Below are 24,422 nucleotides of genomic sequence, written 5' to 3'. Positions count from 1 at the left end.
TGAGTGGGCTGGGCGGAGGGGCAAAACGCAGGTGCTAGCAGGTATCTGGGCTGATCCCGCTAACACTGCGTTTTTGGGAACCCTAAACTGCTGGGGACGCTAGTATAGATCTGATCGGATCAGATATTGATGCGTTCAGATACTATACTACTAAGGGAGGCGTATGCTGCGTGCGTGGGTGTTAGCGGTACTGGCGCTAACCTGACGCTGCCTGGGGCGACGCATATCACCGCCGGGCGATCAGGGGGCTAAACCTTTATTAGGTAATAAACGGCGGGTGCCCCGACACTATAAAAAATAAACAAACTAACCAGCGTCACCCGTAACGGTTATACGGTGATCAGTGGTGAAAGGGTTAACTAGGGGGCAATCAAGGGGTTAAAACATTTATAAGATAGTATATGGGGGTCCCTGTCACTATAAAACTCTGACGGCGAACCTAAATATTTACGTCCCTAACTAGCGTCACCAGTGACACTAATACAGCGATCAGAAAAATGATCGCTTAGTGACACTGGCGACAGGGGGTGATCAAGGGGTTAAAACTTTATTAGGGGGGGTTAGGGGGGTACCCTAGACCTACAGGGGGCTAATACTAACTGCCCTACCACAGTAACTGACACCATGCAGTAATCAGAAAAAAAAAAAAAAACTGCTTGGTGTCAGTGTGACGGGGGGGGGGGGGAGGGGTGATTAGGGGGTGATCGGGGGGTAAAGGGGGGTGTTATGTATGCCCGGCATGTTCTACTGTGATGTGTATGTGTTGTGCACTCACATTTCAGTCTTCTCTCCTCGGCGCCGGAACGGAAACTGCCGAGCCGAGGAGAGATGACATCACATCCCCTGCCTGCCTTTATATATATATAAAATATACTGTATATATATATATATATATATATATATATATATATATATATATATATATAGTTGTGCTCATAAGTTTACATACCCTGGCATAATTTATGATTTCTTGGCCATTTTTCAGAGAATATGAATGATAACACAAAAACTTTTCTTTCACTCATGGTTAGTGTTTGGCTGAAGCCATTTATTATCAATCAACTGTATTTACTCTGTTTAAATCATAATCACAACAGAATATACCCAAATGACCCTGATCAAAAGTTTACATACCTCAGTTCTTGATACCGTGTATTGCACCCTCTAACATCAATGACAGCTTGAAGTGTTTTGTGGTATTTGTGGATGAGGCTCTTTATCTTCTCTGGCCGATGAATGCAAATGTTCCTCCAGTATTTTTTGATAACATACTGAATTCATCTTGCCATCAATTTTGACCAGATTTCCTGTGCCTTTGTAGCTCACACATCCCCAAAACATCAGTGATCCACCTCCCTGTTTCACAGTAGGAATGGTGTACCTTTCATCATAGGCCTTGTTGACTCCTCTCCTGGCTATTACTGTGTCTACCATAGACTGTAGATTCTTTGGAGGTTTTTACCCATTGTATGGGACGCTTGCTTTTATCTGTTTTTTTTAAATAAAATAGCCTTTGATTCTACACTATTGGGAGTCCATATCTCTTCCTTATGAGGATCTACCATTGGGATTTCACTGGAGTACCTCTTGGAACTGCATTCGTGAAACGCTGGATTCAACAAAGGAAAGCTTGGGCATCCTGATCTGGGGAACCGGCTGGAGGAGTCATCAAGGGACAGAACGTCCGATTATTCCTACATGCTAACTACCCTTGTAGGGGTAATAGGAGCTGGTGAGTGGGGACCCGCAAGGGGGAGCACAAGAGTCACCTGATTACCTGAGCACCTTGTCATTTCGAAACTTCCTGCATTTGTCGCAGCAACACTGCATTTTTTTTACCGCATTTTTTGATGTGCACACATGAAATAGCAGTCACATATTTTATTTTGCTCATTACCATTTTTTGATTACTAGTTCTGTGGTTGGACTATTTTAGTTTTTTTTTTCTCAACATATATATTTTCACCTGTGGGATTTGGTGTTACTTCTTAGCTATTAATTCCTTTGGGTTATTAGGTATCCCAATATATTTTATTCACCTGCGAAGTTAGATGTTATCTTACACCATTGTGTTTGTTGTATCTAATCACACATTACATGTCACATTATAGGATGGTTTATGTTAAACAACTACTTGAGGGTTTAATCAGTGGAGTTTGCACTATACACATTTTATTGTCACATACTAAGGGATTGACTTACTATCGTTTGGCCTAAGGTAGCACCATTTACCCCATCTGCATTAACTAATTTTTACTATAGCCCCTTGTGGGAGGGCCGGATTAACCACAAGGCCACCGAGGCCAGGCCTCGGGGTGGCAGTGGTTTAGGGGCGGCGCCGCTCCTGCAGCGACTTTGCGGCCGCCCCCCCTTTCGTGCTGCCCATTAAAGTCTATTATGGGCACCAGTGCCCATAGAAAAGATAGCCATGAGCCGACCACGCAACTGCGCATGCGCCGTTCCGAAGCCGGCCGGTGTCTTGCCGAATAAGTTCCATCGGCGGATAAGTTCCCCCCTGTACTGCGCAGGCGCAGCGCCTGCGCAGTACGAACTACTAACAGCCGCCGGAGATAGCCGAAGCTCAAGATCGACAATCAGTTGTACACAGCGCCTACGCTCTGGGTCCAGGTTCCTTCCCTACCATCCAAGTGGACCTAGAGGGGGAATCTAAAAGAGCCGAGCGAAGCGAGGCTGTGTCCGAAGCGTGGTGAGCGAAGCGAGCCCGCGAGGGGCCCTCTTAAAGGCGCCGTGTACAGCTGATTTTCAGCTATTCCGCTTCAGCTATTTCCGCCGGATCCTACTGCGCAGGCGCAGCGCCTGCGCAGTAGAGGGGGGAACTTATCAGCCGAGCGGAACTTTCTCGGCAGAACACCGGGCTTGGGAAAGCTCGTAAGCGATCGGCCGGGCGGCACATGCGCAGTAGCGTGATTGCGCCGCCCGGCGCCATTTAAAAAAAAATTGAGAGTAGCTAGTAGTGTCAGCGGTGCGGCAGCGGGGAGAGAGATGACATCTCTCATTGCCCGCACCGCTGTTCCGCCCTCCTCCTTCTGATGGCTGGCAGCATGGCAACATTGGCAAGGGACATCCCCATCTGGTGGCAAGTGACATCCCCATCTGGTGGCAAGGGACATCCCCATCTGGTGGCAAGTGACATCCCCATCTGGTGGCAAGTGACATCCCCATCTGGTGGCAGGCATGGTGGCAATTGACATCCCCATTTGGTGGCAAGTGACATCCCCATCTGGTGGCAAGGGACATCCCCATCTGGTGGCAAGGGACATCCCCATCTGGTGGCAAGTGACATCCCCATCTGGTGGCAGGCATGGTGGCAAGTGACATCCCCATCTGGTGGCAGGCATGGTGGCAAGGGACATCCCCATCTGGTGGCAAGTGACATCCTCATCTGGTGGCAAGGGACATCCCCATCTGGTGGCAAGGGACATCCCCATCTGGTGGCAAGGGACATCCCCATCTGGTGGCAGGCATGGTGGCAAGTGACATCCCCATCTGGTGGCAGGCAGCGTGGCAAGTGACATCCCCATCTGGTGGCAGGCATGGTGGCAAGTGACATCCCCATCTGGTGGCAGGCAGCGTGGCAAGTGACATCCCCATCTGGTGGCAAGTGACATCCCCATCTGGTGGCAGGCAGCATGGCAAGTGACATCCCCATCTGGTGGCAAGTGACATCCCCATCTGGTGGCAAGTGACATCCTCATCTGGTGGCAAGTGACATCTCCATCTGGTGGCAGGCAGTGTAGCAAGTGACATCCCCATCTGGTGGCAGGCAGCGTGGAAGGTGACATCCCCATCTGGTGGCAGGCAGCGTGGAAGGTGACATCCCCATCTGGTGGCAGGCATGGTGGCAAGTGACATCCCCATCTGGTGGCAGGCATGGTGGCAAGTGACATCCCCATCTGGTGGCAGGCAGCGTGGCAAGTGACATCTCCATCTGGTGGCAGGCAGCGTGGCAAGTGACATCCCCATCTGGTGGCAGGCATGGTGGCAAGTGACATCCCCATCTGGTGGCAGGCATGGTGGCAAGTGACATCCCCATCTGGTGGCAGGCATAGTGGCAAGTGACATCTCCATCTGGTGGCAGGCATAGTGGCAAGTGACAAGAGATGGTGGCAAGTGACACGCTCAGGGCTCCCAATGATTCTGCATTATGGTGAGTTGAACTATTTTAGTTTATATTACAATGTAATGATAGAAGTAATGTGTTTCAATCATCCTGACACCATAACAACCATGGTGCCGGGGATGATTGAAGCACTAACACCAGCCATTGCCTTGAAAAATTGCCTGCGAAAAATCCTTACCCCTCGCGCGCTTACCCTGAAGTATTTTTAGTCTGTACAATTAAAGCCAGTTATTTTCAGTGTTCTCATGTGTGGAGATATGTTTTTAATTGATCTATTGTAGAAGTCATCGATAAAGGACGTGGTGTGTGTGTGTGGCGGCATTGAAAGACCCGGCCTTGGGGCGGCAAAGGGAGTAAATCCGGGCCTAAATCTATTAGGGGAGGCTGCAACCGTATTTATATCCTAAGCGCGGAGCCCTCACTATTATTTTCTCTCCAAATGAAGCATTTATGGTTATGGCCAAAAAGCTAAATTTTGCTCTCATCACTCCAAATAACTTTGTGCCAGAAAGTTTGAGGCTTGTCTCTGGGCTGTTTGGAGTATTGTAAGCAGGATACTTTGTGGCATTTGGCTTTCTTCTGGCAACTCAACCATGCAGCCCATCTTTCTTCAGGTGCCTCCTTATTGTGCATCTTGAAACAATCACACCACATGTTTTCAGAGAGTCCTGTATTTCACCTTAAGTTATTTGTGGGTTTTTCTTTGCATCTCGAACAATTTTCCTGGCAGTTGTGACTGAAATTTTAGTTGATCTACCTGACCGTGGTTTGGTTTCAACAGAAACCCTCATTTTCCACTTCTTGATTAGAGTTTGAACACTGCTGATTGGCATTCGCAATTCCTTGAATATCTTTTTATATCACTTTCCTGTTCTATACAGTTCAACTACCTTTTCCCGCAGATCCTTTGACAATTCTTTTGCTTTCCCCATTACTCAGAATCCAGAAACGTAAGTGCAGCACTGGATGACAGATGCAAGGGTCTGTCAGGAGCCCATAAACTCAATGACCTTTTATTCACACACACACTAATTACAAGCAAACAGATCACAGGTGAGGATGGATACCTTTAATAGCCATTCAAACCCCTTTGTGTCAACACCTGTGCATGTTATCAGGACAAAGTCACCAGGGTGTGTAAACTTTTGATCAAGGTCATTTGGGTAGTTTCTGTTGTGATTATGATTTAAAAAGAGTAAACACAGTTGATTGATAATAAATGGCTTCAGCCAAAATGCATGAAAGAAAAGTTTTTGCATTATCATTCATATTTTCTGAAAATTGGCCAATAAATCATAAATTCTGCCAGGGTATGTAAACTTATGAGCACAACTGTATATAGCAGGTGCTGACAATTCATTGCCTCTGACTTACAATCATGTGCAAAAGGATGTATGCCTCATGAAAATTGTAGATTTTGCAACATATTTGAACAGCAAGCATTGCCTACAGATGAAGGCAATATACTTAAATAAAACACAAAGTTTGCATAAAAAAAAAAAAGGATCACCACAGCCCCAACCAGCCCAGGTGAATAAACGATAAGGAGCGGTCTCAGCCTACACCACCACACCATACACCCTGAATATACCTCCACCACACCACACACCCTGATGCATTTTGTCCACCAAGAATTAGTTGTAGGGTCTATTTTTACACTTACTAGCTCTCTGGATTGGTATCAGGATAAGCCTGCACCCCTTGTTCTGTGACACAGGGATATGCTTTTACCTCTACTTTGAGAGGCACCAAAAGCAATACAACGGCCACAAGAAGTTTGTGTTTTCTATAGTCAACAAAAATATAAACAGAAGTGATGGTGTACTGTGAAAAGCACATCATTGGCATCAGAAGCTGATATTGCCATTTTGTTTCATAAATTACTTCTTGTAGGCATTTTTGTAAAATTGCTTACCACTTCTCCATGCAAAATTCCTTTAGCTGCAAGCTGTTTTGTGTTATATAGTTAGTCAGGTTGAAAAAAGACAAAGGTCTGTGGATGGGGCCCGCTTGCCCTGCATATGGGGGTACCTATTATTTTGTGTACACGCTCATAAAAGCCCAGAGCAGGGCAGGATTCATGTGCAAGTCAACATTATGGTGGCTTGGAGATGAGCCATACACTGGATGCAGTAAGTAAATAACAGGATTTTTATAACAGCTTACCTGTAAAATCCTTTTCTTGGAGTACATCACGGGACACAGAGCCATAGTAATTACTATGTGGGTTATAGGCCACCTTTAGGTGATGGACACTGGCACACCCTAAAACAGGAAATCCACTCCCTATATAACCCCTCCCCCACTACTGGGAGTACCTCAGTTTTTGTAGCAAAGTAATATATGTGTATTAACCACTTCCCGCCCGGCCTATAACAAAATGATGGGCGGGAAGTGGTTCCGTTATCCTGACTGGGCGTCATATGACGTCCAGCAGGATAACATGGGGGTGCGCAGCGCGGTGATCTCGAGTGCGGCGTGTCAGTCATAAACGCAGCATCTCCGATCGTGCTAAGAAGCCTCTGACAGGTTTCTTACCACGTGATCAGCTGTGACCAATCACAGCTGATCATTGTGAGAACCAGGAAGTGCCATTAAACGGCATTCCTCGGTTCGCGCTGACAGGGAGAGCTTATCGGCGGCTCTCCCTGTCAGAGGGGGGGGGGGTCTGTGCTGATAATCAGCACACTGATTACCAGCACAGCCCCCATCAAATGTACCCATAAGCTGCCAATCGGTGCCCAGTTAGTGCTCCATCATAACCCCCTGCCAGTGCCTAAGTGCCAATCAGTGCCCACCACAGTGCAAATCAGTGCCCACCATAGTTGCAATCAGTATCCATCACAGTGCCAATCAGTGCCCAGCATTATTACCTGTCAGTACCTGCCCAATCAGTGCCATCTATTAGTGTCCATCAATGCCACCTGTCAGTGCCGCCTGTCAGTGCCCATCAGTGCTGCATATCAGTGCCACCTATCGGTGCCCATCAGTGCTGCATATCAATTTCTGCCTATCAGTGCTTCCTCATCAGTGCCACCTTATCAGTGCCACCTTATCAGTGCCCATCGGTGCCGCTTCATCAGTGAAGAAGAAAACAAAAACAGTCTTTTTTAGTTTGTTTAGCAAAAAATAAAAGCCACAGAGGTGATCAAATACCACCAAAAGAAAGCTCTATTTGTGGGAAGAAAATGATAAAAATTTAGTTTGGGTACAGTGTTGTATGACCGCTTGAATTGTCATTCAAAGTGCGACAGCACTGAAAGCTCAAAATTGTCCTGGGTAGGAAGGGGGGAAAGTGCCTGGTATTGAAGTGGTTAAAAGAGGGGAGGGACCTCTGTGTCCCATGATGTACTCCAAGAAAAGGATTTTACAGGTAAGTTGTTATAAAAATCCTATTTTCTTTATCGTACATCACGGGATACAGAGCCATAGTAATTACTATGTGGGATGTCCCAGAGCAATGCCAACTGAGGGGAGGGAGACACAACAAAATTAGGGCACCATGAGACCATAGGCCTTTTACTGCTGCCTGCAGCACACTGCGCCCAAAAGGCGATATCATGATGCCTTTTTACATCAACCTGATAGAATCTGGTGAATGTATGGACTGAAGACCAAGTTGCGGCCTTGCAGATTTAAACCATGGAGGCTTGGTGATGCACTGCCCACGAAGCACTAACAGCCCTGGTGGAGTGCGTTTTGCTTTGAGAGGGTGGAATCTTCCTCTTTAAACCATAAGCTTGAACAATTACTTGCCGAATCCATTTAGAAATAGTAGATTTTGATGCTGCCTGTCATTTTTTAGGACCTTCAAGCAACACAAACAAAACATCAGTTTTTTTAATCTGAGCAGTCGCTATCAAGTGGACTTCTCACCACATCAAGAGAACGTAATGACTTTTCTTCCGTAGAACCAAGTTCTGGAAAAAACGAAGGTAGAACAATATCCTGGTTTAAATGAAAACCTGACACTACCTTCGGTAGAAAGTTAGGATGAAGACGCAATACTACTCTATCCTTGTGAATAATTAAATATGGCTCTTTACAAGAAAGAGCAGACAACTCTGATATCCATCTTGCAGAAGATATGGCTACCAGAAAAACTAGTTTCCTTGTCAAAAGGACCAAGGGAATATGACGTATCGGTTCAAAAGGTTGTTTCTGTAATGCCGACAGAACTAAATTCAAGTCCCAGTCATTCAGGGGTGACCTAACCGGTGGATTAAGCCGCGTTACCCTCTGTATAAAGCTACGGACCAAGGAATGCAAAGCAAGTGGTTGTTGAAACAATACTGATAAGGCCTAGACCTGGCCTTTGATAGCATTCAAGGCCAGCCTCATTTCTAACCCCATCTGCAGAAAGTCAAAGATTCTACCTATGACATACTTTCTGGGATGCCAACCCTTGGATTCACACCAGGAAACATATGCCTTCCAGACTCTATAATATATGATTCTAGAGGCCGGCTTCCTTGCATTAATCAAGGTAGATACCACTGAACCTGACAGCTCGCGCTTCTTCAGAATGTGGGTCTCAATAGCCAAACCATTACATTTAGTTTTTGTAAGGTAGGATGGAATACCGGACCTTGCGAGAGTAGGTCTGGACGTGGTGATAGGGTCCATGAGTCCCCTACCGCCATCCTTATGATCTCTGCATACCAAGATCTTCTGGGTCACAAGAATCACTGACTTCCCTTCCTGTTTGATCCTGCGAAGAAGTTGTGGAAGCAGCAGAATAGGAGGGAATGCATAAATCAGTGAGAACTGATTCCACGGGACCACCAAGGCATCTGTTCCGCATGCTAGCGGATCCCTTGTTCTTGACACAAAGTTGTCTATCTTCTTGTTGAACCTGGACACAAACAGATCTACGTCCGGGATCCCCCATCTTCAGCATATTGCCAGGAAAATCTCGGGGTAAAGGGACCATTCTCCCATTCACCAGCAGAACAACTGCTGGTGACTCAAATAGTCCGCCTGCCAATGTTCTATCCCTGGAATGAAGACTGCTGATAGGCAAGGTACATTGTTTTCTGCCCAAGTTAGGATATGATTCACCTCTTTCTGGGCCACACGACTTCTTGTGCCCCCTTAGTGATTGATATAAGCCACAGCTGTGGCATTGTCGGATTGGATCCTGACAGGACAATTCCGTAACCTTTACATCCAGGTCCTCAGGGCCAAGCGCGCTGCCCGAATCTCTAGAATGTTGATGGGCAAGGCTATTTCTGACTTGGACCATTTCCCTTGGACGGTTGCCTCCTCCAGGACTGCTCCCCAACCCGAAAGGCTGGAATCTGTTGTTACCACTTTCCAGGCAACTGGAAGGACTTTCCCTTTTGCAGATTCTTGGTTATCAACCAAGGTTTGTTTGTAGGTTTCCTCCCCCAGGACTTCTTTTGTCCCTGGGGTTGACCGTGAGGTTTACCTCTTGAACCTGACGGTGGAGGCCATCGTGACTGCCTGGAGGCAGTGGAGAAGGAGCTCATTTAAATGAAATACATTTACTCCTTTTCCTAACTGGCAAAAGGGTACTTTTCCCACTAGAATTTTTTTGGATGTATTTATCCAAATCATCCCCAGTCGTTCACCGCAAAAAGGGAAACTAGCCAGGAGCTTTTTGCAAGGCGTCTCGGCTGACCAATTTTTCAACCATAGTATTCTACGCATATGTACCAACCCAAGCGTAAGGTGTGAGGCCTGAAGAAAAAAAATCACAAAAGAAAATAATCTCTCAAAGCGTCTATTGCAAAACATAAAGGCACCTGGTAGCTCGGCTAAATCCTGGGCCTGCTGATCAGGGATAACCTTGAGCGCCTGTTTAAACTGGTCTTTCAAGTTTTGACATGCATCAATTGCTGCCACCGCAGGTTGAGTCACTCAACCTGCCAGAGAAAATGCCTAATCCCTAAGCATTTGAGCATTGTCTACCGGACAAGTCAAACTTTTATTCACAGAGGATATAGCAGCATCAATTGCTGGTATCTCCCACTTTTTTGTGAATTTTTCCTCCATAGGATAAAGTTTTGAAAACTTTTTGGGAGGAAAAAAATGCTTATCTAGGTGATCCCACTCAGAATAAATAAGCTGTTCCAGCAATGAATGGACAGGAAAGGCATGCACAGATTGAGGAGGCTTTGGTGAACACAAACAAGAAGTGGGCTTATCAACCGACTCAGTTAAGGGTAGCATAAAAGTGGAGCGGACCAACTCAGTAAGAGATTGCACCATCAATCTCTCAGATTGTGAAGCTGAAGGAGGTCCTTTCACATTTGACCCCTCAGAAGAAGAGTCATCAGCCTCTTCATGGTCCCCTGTGGGAAATTCGTCTTCTCCCGCCCCCAGTTCCTCTGTTTGACGGTCCCGGGTAGTGGAAGTGGACCTGTCACATTTTGTCCCACTCTGGGAACATGCGATTAAAGCCGCTAACCTTTCCTCCAATCCTATCATGGCTGAGGAAAAAACCTCTTCAGTAATATAGACAGAGGCTGTAGTTTTGGAAACATTTGCAACATTTGACGGCCCCGATGGCTTACTCTGACCACCCACCTCAGATCTCTCAGGGGAGGATGCCATTGTAGAGAAGAGACTACGCTTCTTAGAGCCTGAGGGAGACACTTTTGAGCCCTTTTTTGAGGTGTTTCTACCTTCCCTTCTGACCATAGCCAATGACACAAATGCAGAGGTACTACCAGAAGAAATTGCACCCACTGCTTGAGCAAATAGTCCAGCAACTGCCGCTGCTATCAATGCTCAGCCCGATGCTTCAGTAAATGGGCCAAGGGAATGCCTGTGGCACCACTTACATGCTCCCTTCTGCTCGTGTCCATTCGTCAGCTGCTGTCAAAATGGAGCTTTTAAAAAGTACTCCTGTGCCGGGTATTGCTGCACGCTAATGTCGCACAAAGCCACACCCCTTTTGTCTTCCCACCACGCCCCCTCTTCCTCTTTTCAAAAAAGAGCATTTTCCCGCGTAAGTGCGGGCTTCCGAACCAACAGGATCGGCGTGTGTGTGTGGGGGAGGGGGCAGCGAGGAGGAGAGCTGTGACAAACCGCCGTGCAGGGGCGGTGGAGAGCGAAGCGGCATCCGCCGATCGTTCCTACTTCCCCCTACCTATCCATGGAGAGGGGGAGCGCTTCTGCCCAGGTGGGGGTGTTTTTTTTTTAAAGCGATCCCCGCTCAGCATCTTACCGGAAGCCTGGGACTGCTAACCGGAGGAAAGTCTGCAGCTTCTGCTAACACAGAGCGATCTAAGGAAAGCATGACAAGGTACATGCTCTATACAGCCCCCAGTGGTGACTTTAGGCATGACAACATTTACTTTTTAAAGGAGACAATCCATAGGAAAATTTAAAATTCCTTAGGAATCTCCACTTACCTTATCCCGCCACAGGGATTCTGTGGTAAAACCGACAGACCCAACCTTCACCCCTCATGGTGGGCTCCGTTAAAAAACCTTCAGGGACCGGGGCCCTTTTTATCGGGAGATCCGCACCCCTGTACCCGTAAAGCACCTCGCCAGAAAAACTTTATGGCTGAAAAACACAAAGCACTGGATCCCAGGGTTCAGCTCTCTAAAAAGAAAAGCATTATGGACTAAACCTCGTTTCTTCTGCCACAAAGCCTCGGGTACCATTCAATTCAGCCTGAAAGGACACTTTGAATGGATCCGGTTGCCTAGCTTGCCCCAGCAAAGGATTATTCCAGTGGAGCTCAGCCTAGCACATCTTTACTCGTGACCCACACCTAAGACACTGGCGAAAAAACTGAGGTACTCCCAGTAGTGGGAGGGGTTATATAGGGAGTGGACTTCCGGTCTTAGGGTGTGCCAGCGTCCATCACCTAAAGGTGGCCTATAACCCACATAGTAATTATTTTGGCTCTGTGTCCCGTGATGTACGATAAAGAAATACAGATTCCCTCTGTAAAATGTGTTGTCCCATGTTACTACAAACCTTCCTCGATGTACAGTATGTTGCATTTAGGAGGGATATTGCTGAGCCCATGCCCTCCAGTCCCGAGTACTTCTGCCACCTCACTCCCAGTGACAGAATGCAGCTGAACACTAGACCTCATGTATGCTCAAAATTAACTCATTCTCTCTCCTGTACCATGTGCATAGTAGATAAACGTGGTCTCCATACCACATGCTCAGCCCCAGTTACTTTGGGAAAATGACCGCTAGGGAGGCAGACAGATCACCAACGTCCCTTGCTACCGGAGATAGCTCACGCTTCATGACCGGCTATACACTTCCCACCAGTTCTTGATTACCCGTGGCAAATACTCTCCAACTCCACATCTCATGCTGCGTTAACCCTTTGTCACTGCCCTTGTTTCATACCCCATGTGTGCTTTACAGGCCCTTTTCCTCTGATACGCCATATTTTACTATGCACCCCTTGAATAACTTCAGACCAGTCTTAGAACATTTTAGAAACTTTACTGAGAACTCTTCTGGCAATGTCCATACAAGTGTAATACAGTTCCAACCCTAAGTTGAGGCTGCCCAGGCATACTTAAAAAGGTGTAGTCCATGACTGGTGTCCTCCAAAGCTTGCAGATTCCTCTGAAACTCCAGTATATCTCTCAGACCCAACCTTCCCCCTATTTATGTATGCATCCAGCTTTATAAAACAATCTACCGAGCTGGCCAGAACTAGTTCTTAAGGGAGTCTATTCCACAATTTTGGGGTTCTTGGAGACTTTTTTTTAGCATTAAATGGTCAGCTCTTGGGCTGAATTTGCTAGGCTGACCAGTCCAATGCCCCGTACACACAGTCGGATTTTCCGACGGAAAATGTGCAATCGGAGCATGTTGTCGGAAATTTCGACCGTGTGTGGGCTCCATCGGACATTTTCCATCGGATTTTCCGACACAAAGTTTGAGAGCAGGCTATAAAATTTTCCGACAACAAAATCCGATCGCGTCAATTCCGACCGTGTGTGGACAATTCCGACGCACAAAGTGCCACACATGCTCAGAAGAAATTCCGAGACGGAACAGCTCGATCTGGTAAAATTAGCGTTCGGAATGGATAGAGCACTTTCGTCACACTGCAATGTAAAAAATTGTTTAATACAGCGTATTCTCTTCTTCTTAATAATGTGAGAAGAATGAAGTAGTTTTGCTGCTCATATTCACACAGACTTCTCACAAACGTATTTATTATTTATCGTGATTCCCTCAATATATTTTGATTTGGCACATCTGACAAAATTTATTTTTTGTTGTTTTATATTTTTTTCAAGGCTGATGTTTTTTTTTTTTGTTTTTTTGGGTTTTACTCCATAATATTTTTGTGTGTGTTTTGTGTGTCAAGTTACCACAACACCATTAATATCTTGTATTATTTAATCATCTCAAGGAGATTGCTTGGTGCTGGTGTCTCTTGTTAATTTCACATTGTATTTTTGAAATGTACCTGCCTTCTCACAAACAAACTGTCCTTTTTGAAGGAAAACACACATAGGCGAGTATAATTGAACCAAAAATTATTTTATTAAGGGCTCAGAACCAAAGAGGGAGGCAACGCTGGAGAAACAGCAGAAATTGGCGAAGCCTTTGGCCCCCAGGGCACACATAAATTATTTTACTGCAAAATTGGTGGCCTGAGGAGTCCATATCTAAGGGAGTGCAGTCTGGTCCAGAAGAACCCGGGGATCCGGAAAGCAGCAGATGACATCTGTGTCCCCAGGCTGTGGTCATACAAGAGCCTGCATCTTTTGTCAGACCAGACTGAACCCAGGGTCATCACTCTCTGGTCTTCCTTCCACGCTGTGGCTCTCGTGGTGGAGTTGTGGCAGGAGGAGGAGGATGGGCCAACTCACTCAGGTGGGTATTGGGTGTGATTTCGCCACTCACCCCCTTAGTTAGGACTTTATAAAGAAGGTTCTCACACAGCTGGCGTTGACCCTCCTGTATGCCCTTCAGTTTGGTGGCAGCTATGCAGGCAAAGGCCTCTTCAGGAGTGGGTAAGGCTCTGAAGGACGCAGAAGCCTCCTGAATGAGCCTGAGTGCTGAATCCTGCACGTGACTCCCCTTCCTGGGTCTTTTGTTTGGAAGGCGGAGGGGAGGGACCTGCGATTCGGTCAGGCTCCTACTGGTCCCAGGCTTCTCCTGACTGCCACTTAGCCCCGCCTCCTCCTGGCTGCCACTAACCCCCGCCTTCTCCTGGCTGCCACATTCCACAGTCTCCTCCTGTGTGCCACATTCCAGAGCCTCGTCCTGGCTGAGGTCTTCCTGTGTATGAAAAAGGGACATAGTTTTAGTTTTTTATTCATCAATCACACACAATTTTCATCTCATGACTGTTGCAAATTGAATGTTAACAAATATAACAGACTATCCTTCTGAGCCCAGCATTTTTCATTCTTGTCCCAATTATTTTTGCCCACTACTGTCTATTGATATGTAAAAAAAACTGTATTAAATCAGCAATTAGTGATCAATAATAACATCTAGTAAACATAATTTATTTATTGACCAGAAATCTGTAGAAGAATGCTATACCCGACTCCATCTGGGCTCCTCCACTTCTTCCTGGCTGGAAGTCCCAGGTTGGATATCGGAAGCCTCAGCTGGGGTGGAAGGAAGTGTGGAAGGAAGAGTGGAAGGAAGGGTTGAGAGGGATTCCCTGATTTCAGTCTGGTCTGACAGAAATCACAATCTCTCATAGTACCACAGTCTGCTCCTCAGGCCACCAATTTTGGCTTTTAAATAGGGGATGTTTGCTGTGGGAACCACCGGCTTCACCAACTCCAGCAGTTTCTCCAGCGCTGCCTGCCTCTTTTGTTTATTATTGTAATGTGGATGTTTCACCTGCCACAGACAGGACAGCTCCCTGTACTTGTCTATGAACAGGGGGAGGAAGTTGTGGTCATTGAAGCCATCCATTTTCTCTGCAAGACACAACACAAGACAAACCCTAATGTCAGGCAAAACTCTCCTAATCTTGTTAAAATATAGGCCTCAATCTAGAAGCAGTATAGACCCAAGTTTTGCTCTTAGCTTCGTTATCTCGATCGGCGCCTCCGATACTCCTTCCTCCGCTCACAGATCATACGTACTACGCACGCGTGTTATGCTTTATACACACTGCGCATGCGTGTAACACTGCCCGCCCCTGACGTTCTTTCTAGTCTATTCCCCGCCCCTTCTCGTTCGGCGCAGTGGGGGAAGAGCACATGGCGGAGACACAACAGGTGCGTGATAATTACAGCAACGAGGAGGAGGAAAGCCCGGAGCCGGAAACCTCCCGATCCAGAAGGAGAAGATTTAAGGCATTGAATATGTCCTTTGGGGAGATGTTGGACATCCTGAAGAGGGCCGACTATGACGGGAAGTATGGACCTTACCCCAACCCCAATGTCAGAAAGGCCAAGATCTTGGCGAAAGTAGTAAAGAGTCTGCACCAGAATTTCAGGGTGCGACGATCGAAAGATGAGCTCAGGAAGCGGTGGTCGGACTTGAAATTAAGAGAGCACCAGCAGTACCGAAAGATCCAGAGAATGCTGCAAAAAAGTAAGTAGTTGTTCTGTGTTCCTATTCTTTGTTTATTACGTTCGTGCTGCTCCATGTGCTTTTCTTAACTGTTATCCAGTTTCAAAGGGCAACTTTCATGTTCATGGGCACATTATTCGTTCGTATAAAACATTGTTCGTTCGGCCTAGAAAACACCATTGTTTTGGCCATATGCATTCGCCAACATTTTTATTGGCCTACTTGTCTGAAAATAATTTGGTTGTCTAGATGGGTTTGTAACTAGGATGAAATGCAAACTAGATTCTGTGTAAGGAGAGGACACTCAGCAGTTTTCACATCTGGACGCTGGAGAACTAGTGTGGGACACAAGAACACCCTTTTTATTAGGGGGTCCCACACAGGTGCTCCAGTGTATACTATAGGTGTGTCTCCATCTGTGAAGCTTGTACTAAACAGGTAAAGTATTGAAGCTTGACAAAGGACACTAAAAATTCCACATCTTGGAACTCTGCCAAAATAGACAATTGTACCCCACTTCCAAGCAATGTTTCATATTCCTATTTCTGCCATCAAATATCTGTGTGCTAAGTATATATATTTTTTTTTACATAGGGGATAAAAGACTCGGAGGACACCCCTCATCCGAGGAGACCACAGACCCCCCCACCTCTGGAAGAAGGGGAAATCCACCCAAGCCAAGCAGAGCAGGAGGAGGAAGACGTGGTGGAAATTGGCACCACAACAGGTTAGTGTCTGCAAACACAGGCTCAGGTAAGAGATGGATGCCGGCATATTTATAATACATGGTGTGTTTTTGTTTCTATCTTTTTAGGTGATCGTGATGTTGTGGATCCAGATGCTTTCACCTCGGAAAGTGCACAGATCCTGATCGGGGAGATCATGGGGTGTAATAGGGACTTGGAAAACATCCTTAAAAACATCAATGATGTTCAACAAAAATGAAGAACATCATTTATGTTTTAGGGAGAGTTTAAAACCCCTCAAAATCCCTTTTTTTTTTGCACTTTTTGTGAGCTCAAAAGTTTTACCATTTTTTGACATATTTGTGAAAAGCCAAATTTTGAAGAGGCACACAGTGTGTCAACATGTGCTATCTGCCATCACGGGAGATCAATGGACGCGTTTTGGGGGTGCAACCCCTTCCTCAATAATAAAGTAGCTGTGAGGAAGACGTTGCACCCCAAAAACACATCCCTTGATCCCCCCATGATGGCAGCTAGCACTTGTTGACATTCGGCAATTGATGTGCATCTTCAAAATTTGGCTTTTTTAGGGGTGACTTCACCCCATCTGAACGCAATAACAAACACAGTTTGTAAATACTCATGTCTGATATTGCATTCAAGTTCTACCAAATGTGAACTTTGTAAGTTCAAGATTTGTGTCTTTCTTGTTGGTTTTAAACATGCCTGTTTTATCTTAAATGGACATTGATACTTTTTCTAATGTGACCCCAAAAATTGTTATACAACAAACATGTTGGTTTGTTTTAAAAAACCTTTTCTAAATGCACATGTGATTGTGCTGGTATTAAAAAGATTGTTAAGCAAGAATGTGTGGATTATTGTTTCAACGCTCCAACACTTTTGTTGTGCTCTAATTGGTGTTTTCTGTGACAATGGGGGTTATTTCCTAAGGGAAAATCAACTTTGCACTACAAGTGCAGTTTCAAGTGCACTTGTAGTGCAAAGTGTCTTTGCCTTTAGTAAATAACACCCAACAATGCTTTGTAATGTTACACAATCACACCATTTTCAGGACTCACCACATTTCTGTCAGGGTCAGCTACAAGAAACACAAGCAGTAAATGTCACCAAAGATTTGAGTAGTTATTTGTTTTTTTTTATTTGAAAACGGTTTCAGACATTGTCTGGCATATTGATAGCCCCCCTACCCGCAAAGTATTCAAGGTATCTTAGCCGGACATCACGGCACTTGGGGGGGGCAAGAGAGGACGGCCACTTTCAAGCGCCGTCAGGGTTGTTTCATTTTGAATTCCAGCCTCAGGCCCAACTGAGCCAGCATAGTTGGCAGAATGTTGCCGTAAAAAGTTGTGTAGAACACAGCACGCCAGGATTATATGATTCAGTTTATACTCCGCCATATGTATGGGTGTAAGAAATAGGCGGAACCGGCTGGCCATGATTCCAAACGTGTTTTCCACCACTCTTCTGGCTCTGGTCAGCCGGTAATTAAAAACCCTCTGGTCCGGGGTGAGGGTCCTCATCAGGAATGGCCGCATAAGATGGTGCCCCAGCGCAAACACTTCATCCACAACGAAGACGAATGGGAGTCCTTCCACATTGTCTTCTGGAGGTGGCAAGTCCAAGCTGCCATTCTGGAGACGCCTGTAGAACTCCGTCTGGGCGATGACTCCACCATCGGACATTCGGCCATTCTTCCCCACGTCCACATACAGGAACTCAGAAGTAGCCGACACCACCGCCAACATCACAATACTATTGAACCCCTTATAATTATAATAGTACGACCCCGAGTTGGGTGGTGGGACGATGTGGACGTGTTTCCCATCAATTGCCCCTCCGCAGTTAGGAAAGTCCCACCGCTGGGCAAAGTGGGAGGCCACAGTCTGCCATTCCTGTGGCGTGGAAGGAAACTGTGGAGTCAAACAAAAAAAATTTAGTCATTTTGCACATAAACAGGGAAAGCTGATTAGACACAAACATTCTTGGCCAACATCAAGATAACATTTATTTGAGGGAGTTTTTAAAGACCAAAGTATAAGGTACACCTATCAGATCCCCCCCCCCCCTCATGGGCCATTTCTAACATTATGAGGGGGACGGACTCTTGGACAGGTAACCCTCTCCACTTCATTGAGAGATGAATGCCTAAATAATGGGTATTACTTTGAACAGCCCCTCCTTAGTTACACTATTGGCAGCCCGATGGACAGGTAAGAAGTGTCATAATACAAAGATATAAATACACATTGTACACATTTGAGCACATTTGGACATTCTGCTATTACCTATCAAGATAATAATAGTATACAGAAACTTGAAACAGTACCATTTGAAAGTATTCAGGCAGGCCCTTGCACTACATGCTTTGGGGAATTCATCCATACATCTGACCACAAACGAGATGGGTATAGTGTGTATGGGTTTGGCAAAGTCAGCAGATAGATGATTGAGGATAGATAGAGAATTGTTATCAACTGACTTAGCAGTTGGGGGGAGGGAGGGTTAAAAATGATTTGGGGATCCCCCAAAAAAAGCCTCTGGCACTCTGCCTGAATTTAAAGCACAAATCACATTTCAAAACATTTTAGGGGGTGTTTGGGGTAAAGCACTACTATGGAGCTGATAAAATACATTGTTAAGTGAATAAATGAGGTGAATATAGGGCCAGGAGACCATGCTGGGGAGGTAAGTGAAGGCAAATATGTATGAAGGACAACAAAAATAATTACATATAAATCCAGCATGCATGAGGACAAAGGGGACATTCACAGCATATTACAATCATGGTAATTAGGGAATGAGGAAAGAAATACAATACATTAGCAAACATTAAATACAAAAAAATGTGATATTAAAGGATAAAAATCTTACCTTAATATACTCCTTCTGCAGGACCTGGATGATGGCAGAACAGGTCTCTGGGATAATGATCCCCAGAGCCTGGGGGGAGATGCCTGTCGAGAACTTGAGGTCCTGCAGGCTTCTCCCCGTCGCCAAGTACCGCAGGGTGGCGACGAGCCTCTGCTCCGGAGTGATGACTTGCCTCATGCAGGTATCCTGCCTGCTGATATAGGGGGTCAGCAAAGCCAACAAATGGTGAAATACGGGGTCCGTCATCCGGGGAAAGTTCCTGAAATCATCAGGATTTTTCTCACGGAGCAATGTGACAGAACTGGTCACGCTGGAGCAACCAATTCTTGGTCCAGGAACTCCTCCCCACCCTGTTCATGGACTGGACTTGTGTCAAGGTAAGGACCCCAACACCAAGCCACCGCACAGCACGAACTCTACGAGGAGTACGTATATGCAACATGGCTAGAAAACAGTCGGCTGCTCAGAACGAAGTAACAGAACGCACTGAAGAACAGCAAGGCCTATGAAGAGCGACCTGAAAAACAGTAACGAGCAGACAAGATCGCACTGAATAGTACAATAAGAACTGACTGCACGCACTGAAGAGCAGATACAAACCCACAAGCACAAACTGAACAGCAGAAAACGATCTGAAAACCACGAGTCTGAAAAAGCGTGAATTATCTCTCACCAAACTTTTACGAACACGAGATTAGCAAAAGGAGCCCAAAGGGTGCCGCGCTTGGTTCTGAAATGGCCTTTTCTAGTCTCGTCATACGTGGTGTACGTCACCGCGCTCTTGGCGATCGGAAATTCCGACAACTTTGTGCGACCGTGTGTACGCAAAACAAGTATGAGCCAACATCCGTCGGAAAAAAATCCATGGATTTTGTTGTCGGAATGTCCGATCAATGTCCGATCGTGTGTACGGGGCATTAGACAAATTGGAAGTCAGTTGAAATCTACACCACGTGCAGATTTTTTTTCCTTACAGTGGAATGGTTGATTTCAAATAATTGGGCAATCTTTTTAAATCCCCTGCCAAACCCACAACTTTCTTTTTGAGAATCTCAGAGAGCTCCAACGATCTTAATATGATGACACCACATATGTCAAGAGAACAAAATAATCTAGATATCTGAGGTTTAAATAAAACAGACCCTACCACCAGATTCTAATTTCATGGATTTGAAGGGGTGCTAGTGTAGGAATGTACTTATTTTTCCATATGATAAATCTGTGTTTTCATTAACTACTTGCCTACTCGGCACTTTTACCCCCTTCCTGCCAAGGCCAGATTTCAGCGCTGTCACACTTTGAATGACAATGCGTGGTCATGCAACACTGGAACCAAATACATTTTTTACTATTTTTTCACACAAATAGAGCTTTCTTTTGGTGGTATTTAATCACTGCTGGGTTTTTTTTGTGCTAAAAAAATGAAAAAAGACAGAACATTTTGAAAAAAAAAAAAAAAAGAAGTTTTTCTTAGTTTCTGTCAGTAAATTTTGTAAATAAGTAATTTTTCTCCTTCACTGATGTGTGCGGATGAGGCACTAATATGCCACGCTGATAGGCAGCACTGACTGGCACCAATAATGGCCACTGATTGGTGTCACTGATGGGCACTGCTGGGGCTGTATTGTAATCAGGGCACTGATGACCAGTGCCCTGATTACCTGTACAGGTCTCCTCTGTGAGGAGATGCCGCTGATCGGCTCTCCTTGCCACACACTCGGTCAGTGCGAGCCAAGGAGAGACGATAAACGTCACTTTCTTGTTTACATGTGACCTCCCGTGATTGGATACAGCCAATCACATGGGTAAAGAGCCACATCATTGGCTGTTTACTGAGATCAGGGGCACGCCGTGTCCTAGGAACGTGGTGTGGGGGCTGTTGTCATGCTGCGCAAAATTCTGGGGGGCCATATTATGACTTTGTCCCAGAACGTGAGTGCCACCCTGCCGCGTCATTTTACTATACGGCGGGCAGCAAATGGTTAAAGTGATTGTTATTTAAACAATAATTAAAAAAAAAAAAAAAACATGTCATACTTACCTAATCTGTGCAGTGGTTTTGCACAGAGCAGCATGGATCCTCCTCTTCTTGGGTCCCCCCGCTGGCGCTCCTGGCTTCTCCCTCCTGCCGAGTGCCCACACATCAAGCACCTTGCTCTAGGAGCACCCAAGCAGGCAAGCTCCTGACCCCCAGCTTTGTGTGTCCATTCACACATGGAGCCACGGCTGGGCCCCGCCCCTACCATCTTCTGATTGGCTCACTGGCTATGATGGCTCCCGCTGCTGCTAAAAGCCAATCAGGTGTGCGAGTTCGCTAGATCGAGAGGGGGCCAAGGTAAGTATTGGGGAGGGCTGCACACAGGTTTTTCTACCTTCATGCGTAATGCATGAATGGAAAAAATCCTTCTGCCTTTACAACCATTTTAATTTAAATCATGAAGATGAATACACTATGTCAATTTTTAATGCCATTTGTTCTAGAATATCACTTTTATTTGTAGGCACTATTTGGCTCAAGAGCTAATGTTTGCCTGTTGAAGTGTGTTACAAAGTCAACTATTTCTTTTTTTTACTCACTTTTTCACTTTATGTACTTTCAGCTCTAGAGTTGATTTTAGTTGGTTTTGTTCCTTAATAAATTGGCGTTTTTTCTGTGTTTACTCTAAATTCGGTATATACACGATTTTTTCTACAAATAACATATAATATATGACAAAGAATTCCCAGAGCACTGTGCTAGCTAAAAAGACTGCACAGCAAATAAAGCTTTGACACTCTATCTAATTAAACTCTTGGTCAAAACCAGGTATCTCCAAACTACGGCCCTCCAGCTGTTGCGCAACTACATGTCCCATAAGGCATTGTAAAACTGAGATTCCCAGACATGACTAAGCATGATGTTGATTGTAGTTCCTGAACAACTGGAGGGCCATAGTTTGGAGACCCCTGGGACTCTAAACCATCTGAGCTTTTAGCATACCTAAAATGTATACAGTGCTAAGAATGTGACAAAGAAACTGCAATCCCTCTTTCCTGGATAGAAAAAAAACATAATAAAAATGTTTTCAATATTCCATGACTAATGCCGTGTACACACGGGCGGGCTTTTCGACATCAAAGGTCCGACAGTATTTCCGACGGACTTTCGAACAAACGGACTTGCCTACACACGATCACACCAAAGTCCGACGGATTCGTACGTGATGACATACGACCGGACTAAAATAAGGAAGTTGATAGCCAGTAGCCAATAGCTGCCCTAGCGTTGGTTTTCTTGCGTCGGACTAGCATACAGAAGTGCGGATTTTTCGACCAGACTCAAGTCCGTTGGAAAGATTTGAAACATGTTTCAAATCTAAAGTCCGTCTGATTTTCACCCGAAAAAGTTAGCTGCAGGTCCGATGAAGCCCACACATCCGACGGATTCGTCCCATCGGACCAGTCTGGTCGAAAAGTCTGCCCGTGTGTACACGCGTTAGAAAAAAAAAAAAACTTTTTTCCATCTTCTTTTTTATTGCCCTGACCATGACAAAGAAAACAACTAACAACAAAAAAACAAAAAAACAACAATTAACAACAAAAAAAAAAGATGGGAGGAGGTTTGCATAAATCTGCAAACCCCACATTGTCCAAATTTGCATAAACCTACTGATAATTTCAACATTTGGTTTTCATAGAAGGCAACATTTTTGTATGAGTTTTTTAAAAGTTACAAACTCAATTCGAAATGTTCAAATATTTGGAAGGTATACTTTAAGGATAGGTATAGCGTTAACCCATGGATACCCTTATAAACTAAACATACATCTGTAGTTACTCCTGTTTTTCTTCTGAATACTTTTACCCCTTCTACTATCCACAGGTTGAAGCTGTGTTTGTCTATCCTTTTCACATCTTCTCTGATCATCTCCATGGTGTTTGTTATAATTCCATTTTGCCGACATGTTGGTGTGCTTGCAGTGGTAATGGCAGTGGCTGGGCTTTCCATGGGGTGTATTGACACAATCTCCAATATGCAACTGGTAAAAATATACAAGCAAGACTCAGCTGTTTTCCTACAGGTAAGAGTTGTGTAGTCTATCTGTAAACAGTAAAATATTAAAACAATGTTTTTTTTCTGTTATTTGATGCAGGTAGCACTTATGATTTAGAAAGAAAGAAAGAAAAATTATTTTAATCACTTTAGTTCACAGCCACATATAAAATATATAATGAAAATTATTACATAATTAGGAAACATTATGCCAACAGATCTCTTATAAGCATCATACATCATCAGCTTTATAACTCCAACACGTTTCTATTTTTACACTGTCCCTTTAATTTTAATTTTTTTTATCACTTTTATCTTTTATTCCTATTACAAGGAATGTAAACATCCCTTGTAATAGAAATAAGGATGACAGGTCCTCTTTATGGAGAGATCTTGGGTCAAAAAGACCCCAAATCTCTCCTTTACCTTTAAAAGCAAAAGATCAAAAAAAAAAAACTTTTTTAAAATTTTTTTTTTTTTTTTTTTAAAGCAAATCAAAAACTTGGTTTACTTCCAACCTGGACTGGAAATGACGTCATAACATCGTTCTGGTCCTCCAAGGCCATAGAGGTAATCAAAGACGATCTAGTCTTTTATCACCACTGTGACCAGCGGGCCACACCATCGGATCTTTCGCAGTCTAAAAAAACTAAGCCCGAGAAACACCGGTGAGCTTCTAAAAGCGTTCCAGCGGATGAAAAAAAAATACCAGGGTTATAGCGGATAGCTTTAGCCATAACTCCAGTAAACTACTTGCAAAAAGCAAAAAATACTATATCTAATATATATATATATATATATATATATACACACACACGTATTGCAGTCAGCAAGTGGTCAAATAAACTAACAAAAGCTTGGAATAGTATTCACTTATAGTATTATGTTAAAGTGCAAACTGGATACATTATTCTTGGCTTTTGACATATTGGTTTTGCCTGTATGACATGTTCAAAACTTGCTTGTTACTATATGTTTTTATCTTTAGCTAATCCACAAGCATAAGAACATTATAAACCCTGCAGTTAGTCCAACACCTAATAGATGTTTTCAAGGTTCTGCACCTCCTACAGAGGCCACAAGGATAGAAAAAATGATGAACAATATGTACAGGCAGATCCGCAATCATCTTTGGGCCAGAGTCAGTTTAGAAGCAGGAA

At 44.8% G+C, this 24,422-nt stretch overlaps 1 protein-coding gene across 2 annotated transcripts in view; it reads left to right on the top strand.

Annotated features, from left to right (window-relative positions):
* The window catches only part of MFSD4A (major facilitator superfamily domain containing 4A), a 217,474-nt gene that overhangs the window by 110,500 nt on the left and 82,552 nt on the right, over positions 1-24,422 (top strand). For both annotated transcript variants that reach the window (XM_073615798.1, XM_073615799.1), the window contains exon 2: positions 23,092-23,290. In XM_073615798.1, coding sequence (XP_073471899.1) covers positions 23,092-23,290 — 199 coding nt within the window. The remainder of the gene's footprint in view (positions 1-23,091; positions 23,291-24,422) is intronic.

Source organism: Aquarana catesbeiana, linkage group LG02, assembly GCF_042186555.1.
Source record: "Aquarana catesbeiana isolate 2022-GZ linkage group LG02, ASM4218655v1, whole genome shotgun sequence".
Lineage (NCBI taxonomy): Eukaryota > Metazoa > Chordata > Amphibia > Anura > Ranidae > Aquarana > Aquarana catesbeiana.
Note: the sequence above shows the minus strand (reverse complement) of the source record. Positions and strands in the feature narration are given on the sequence as shown.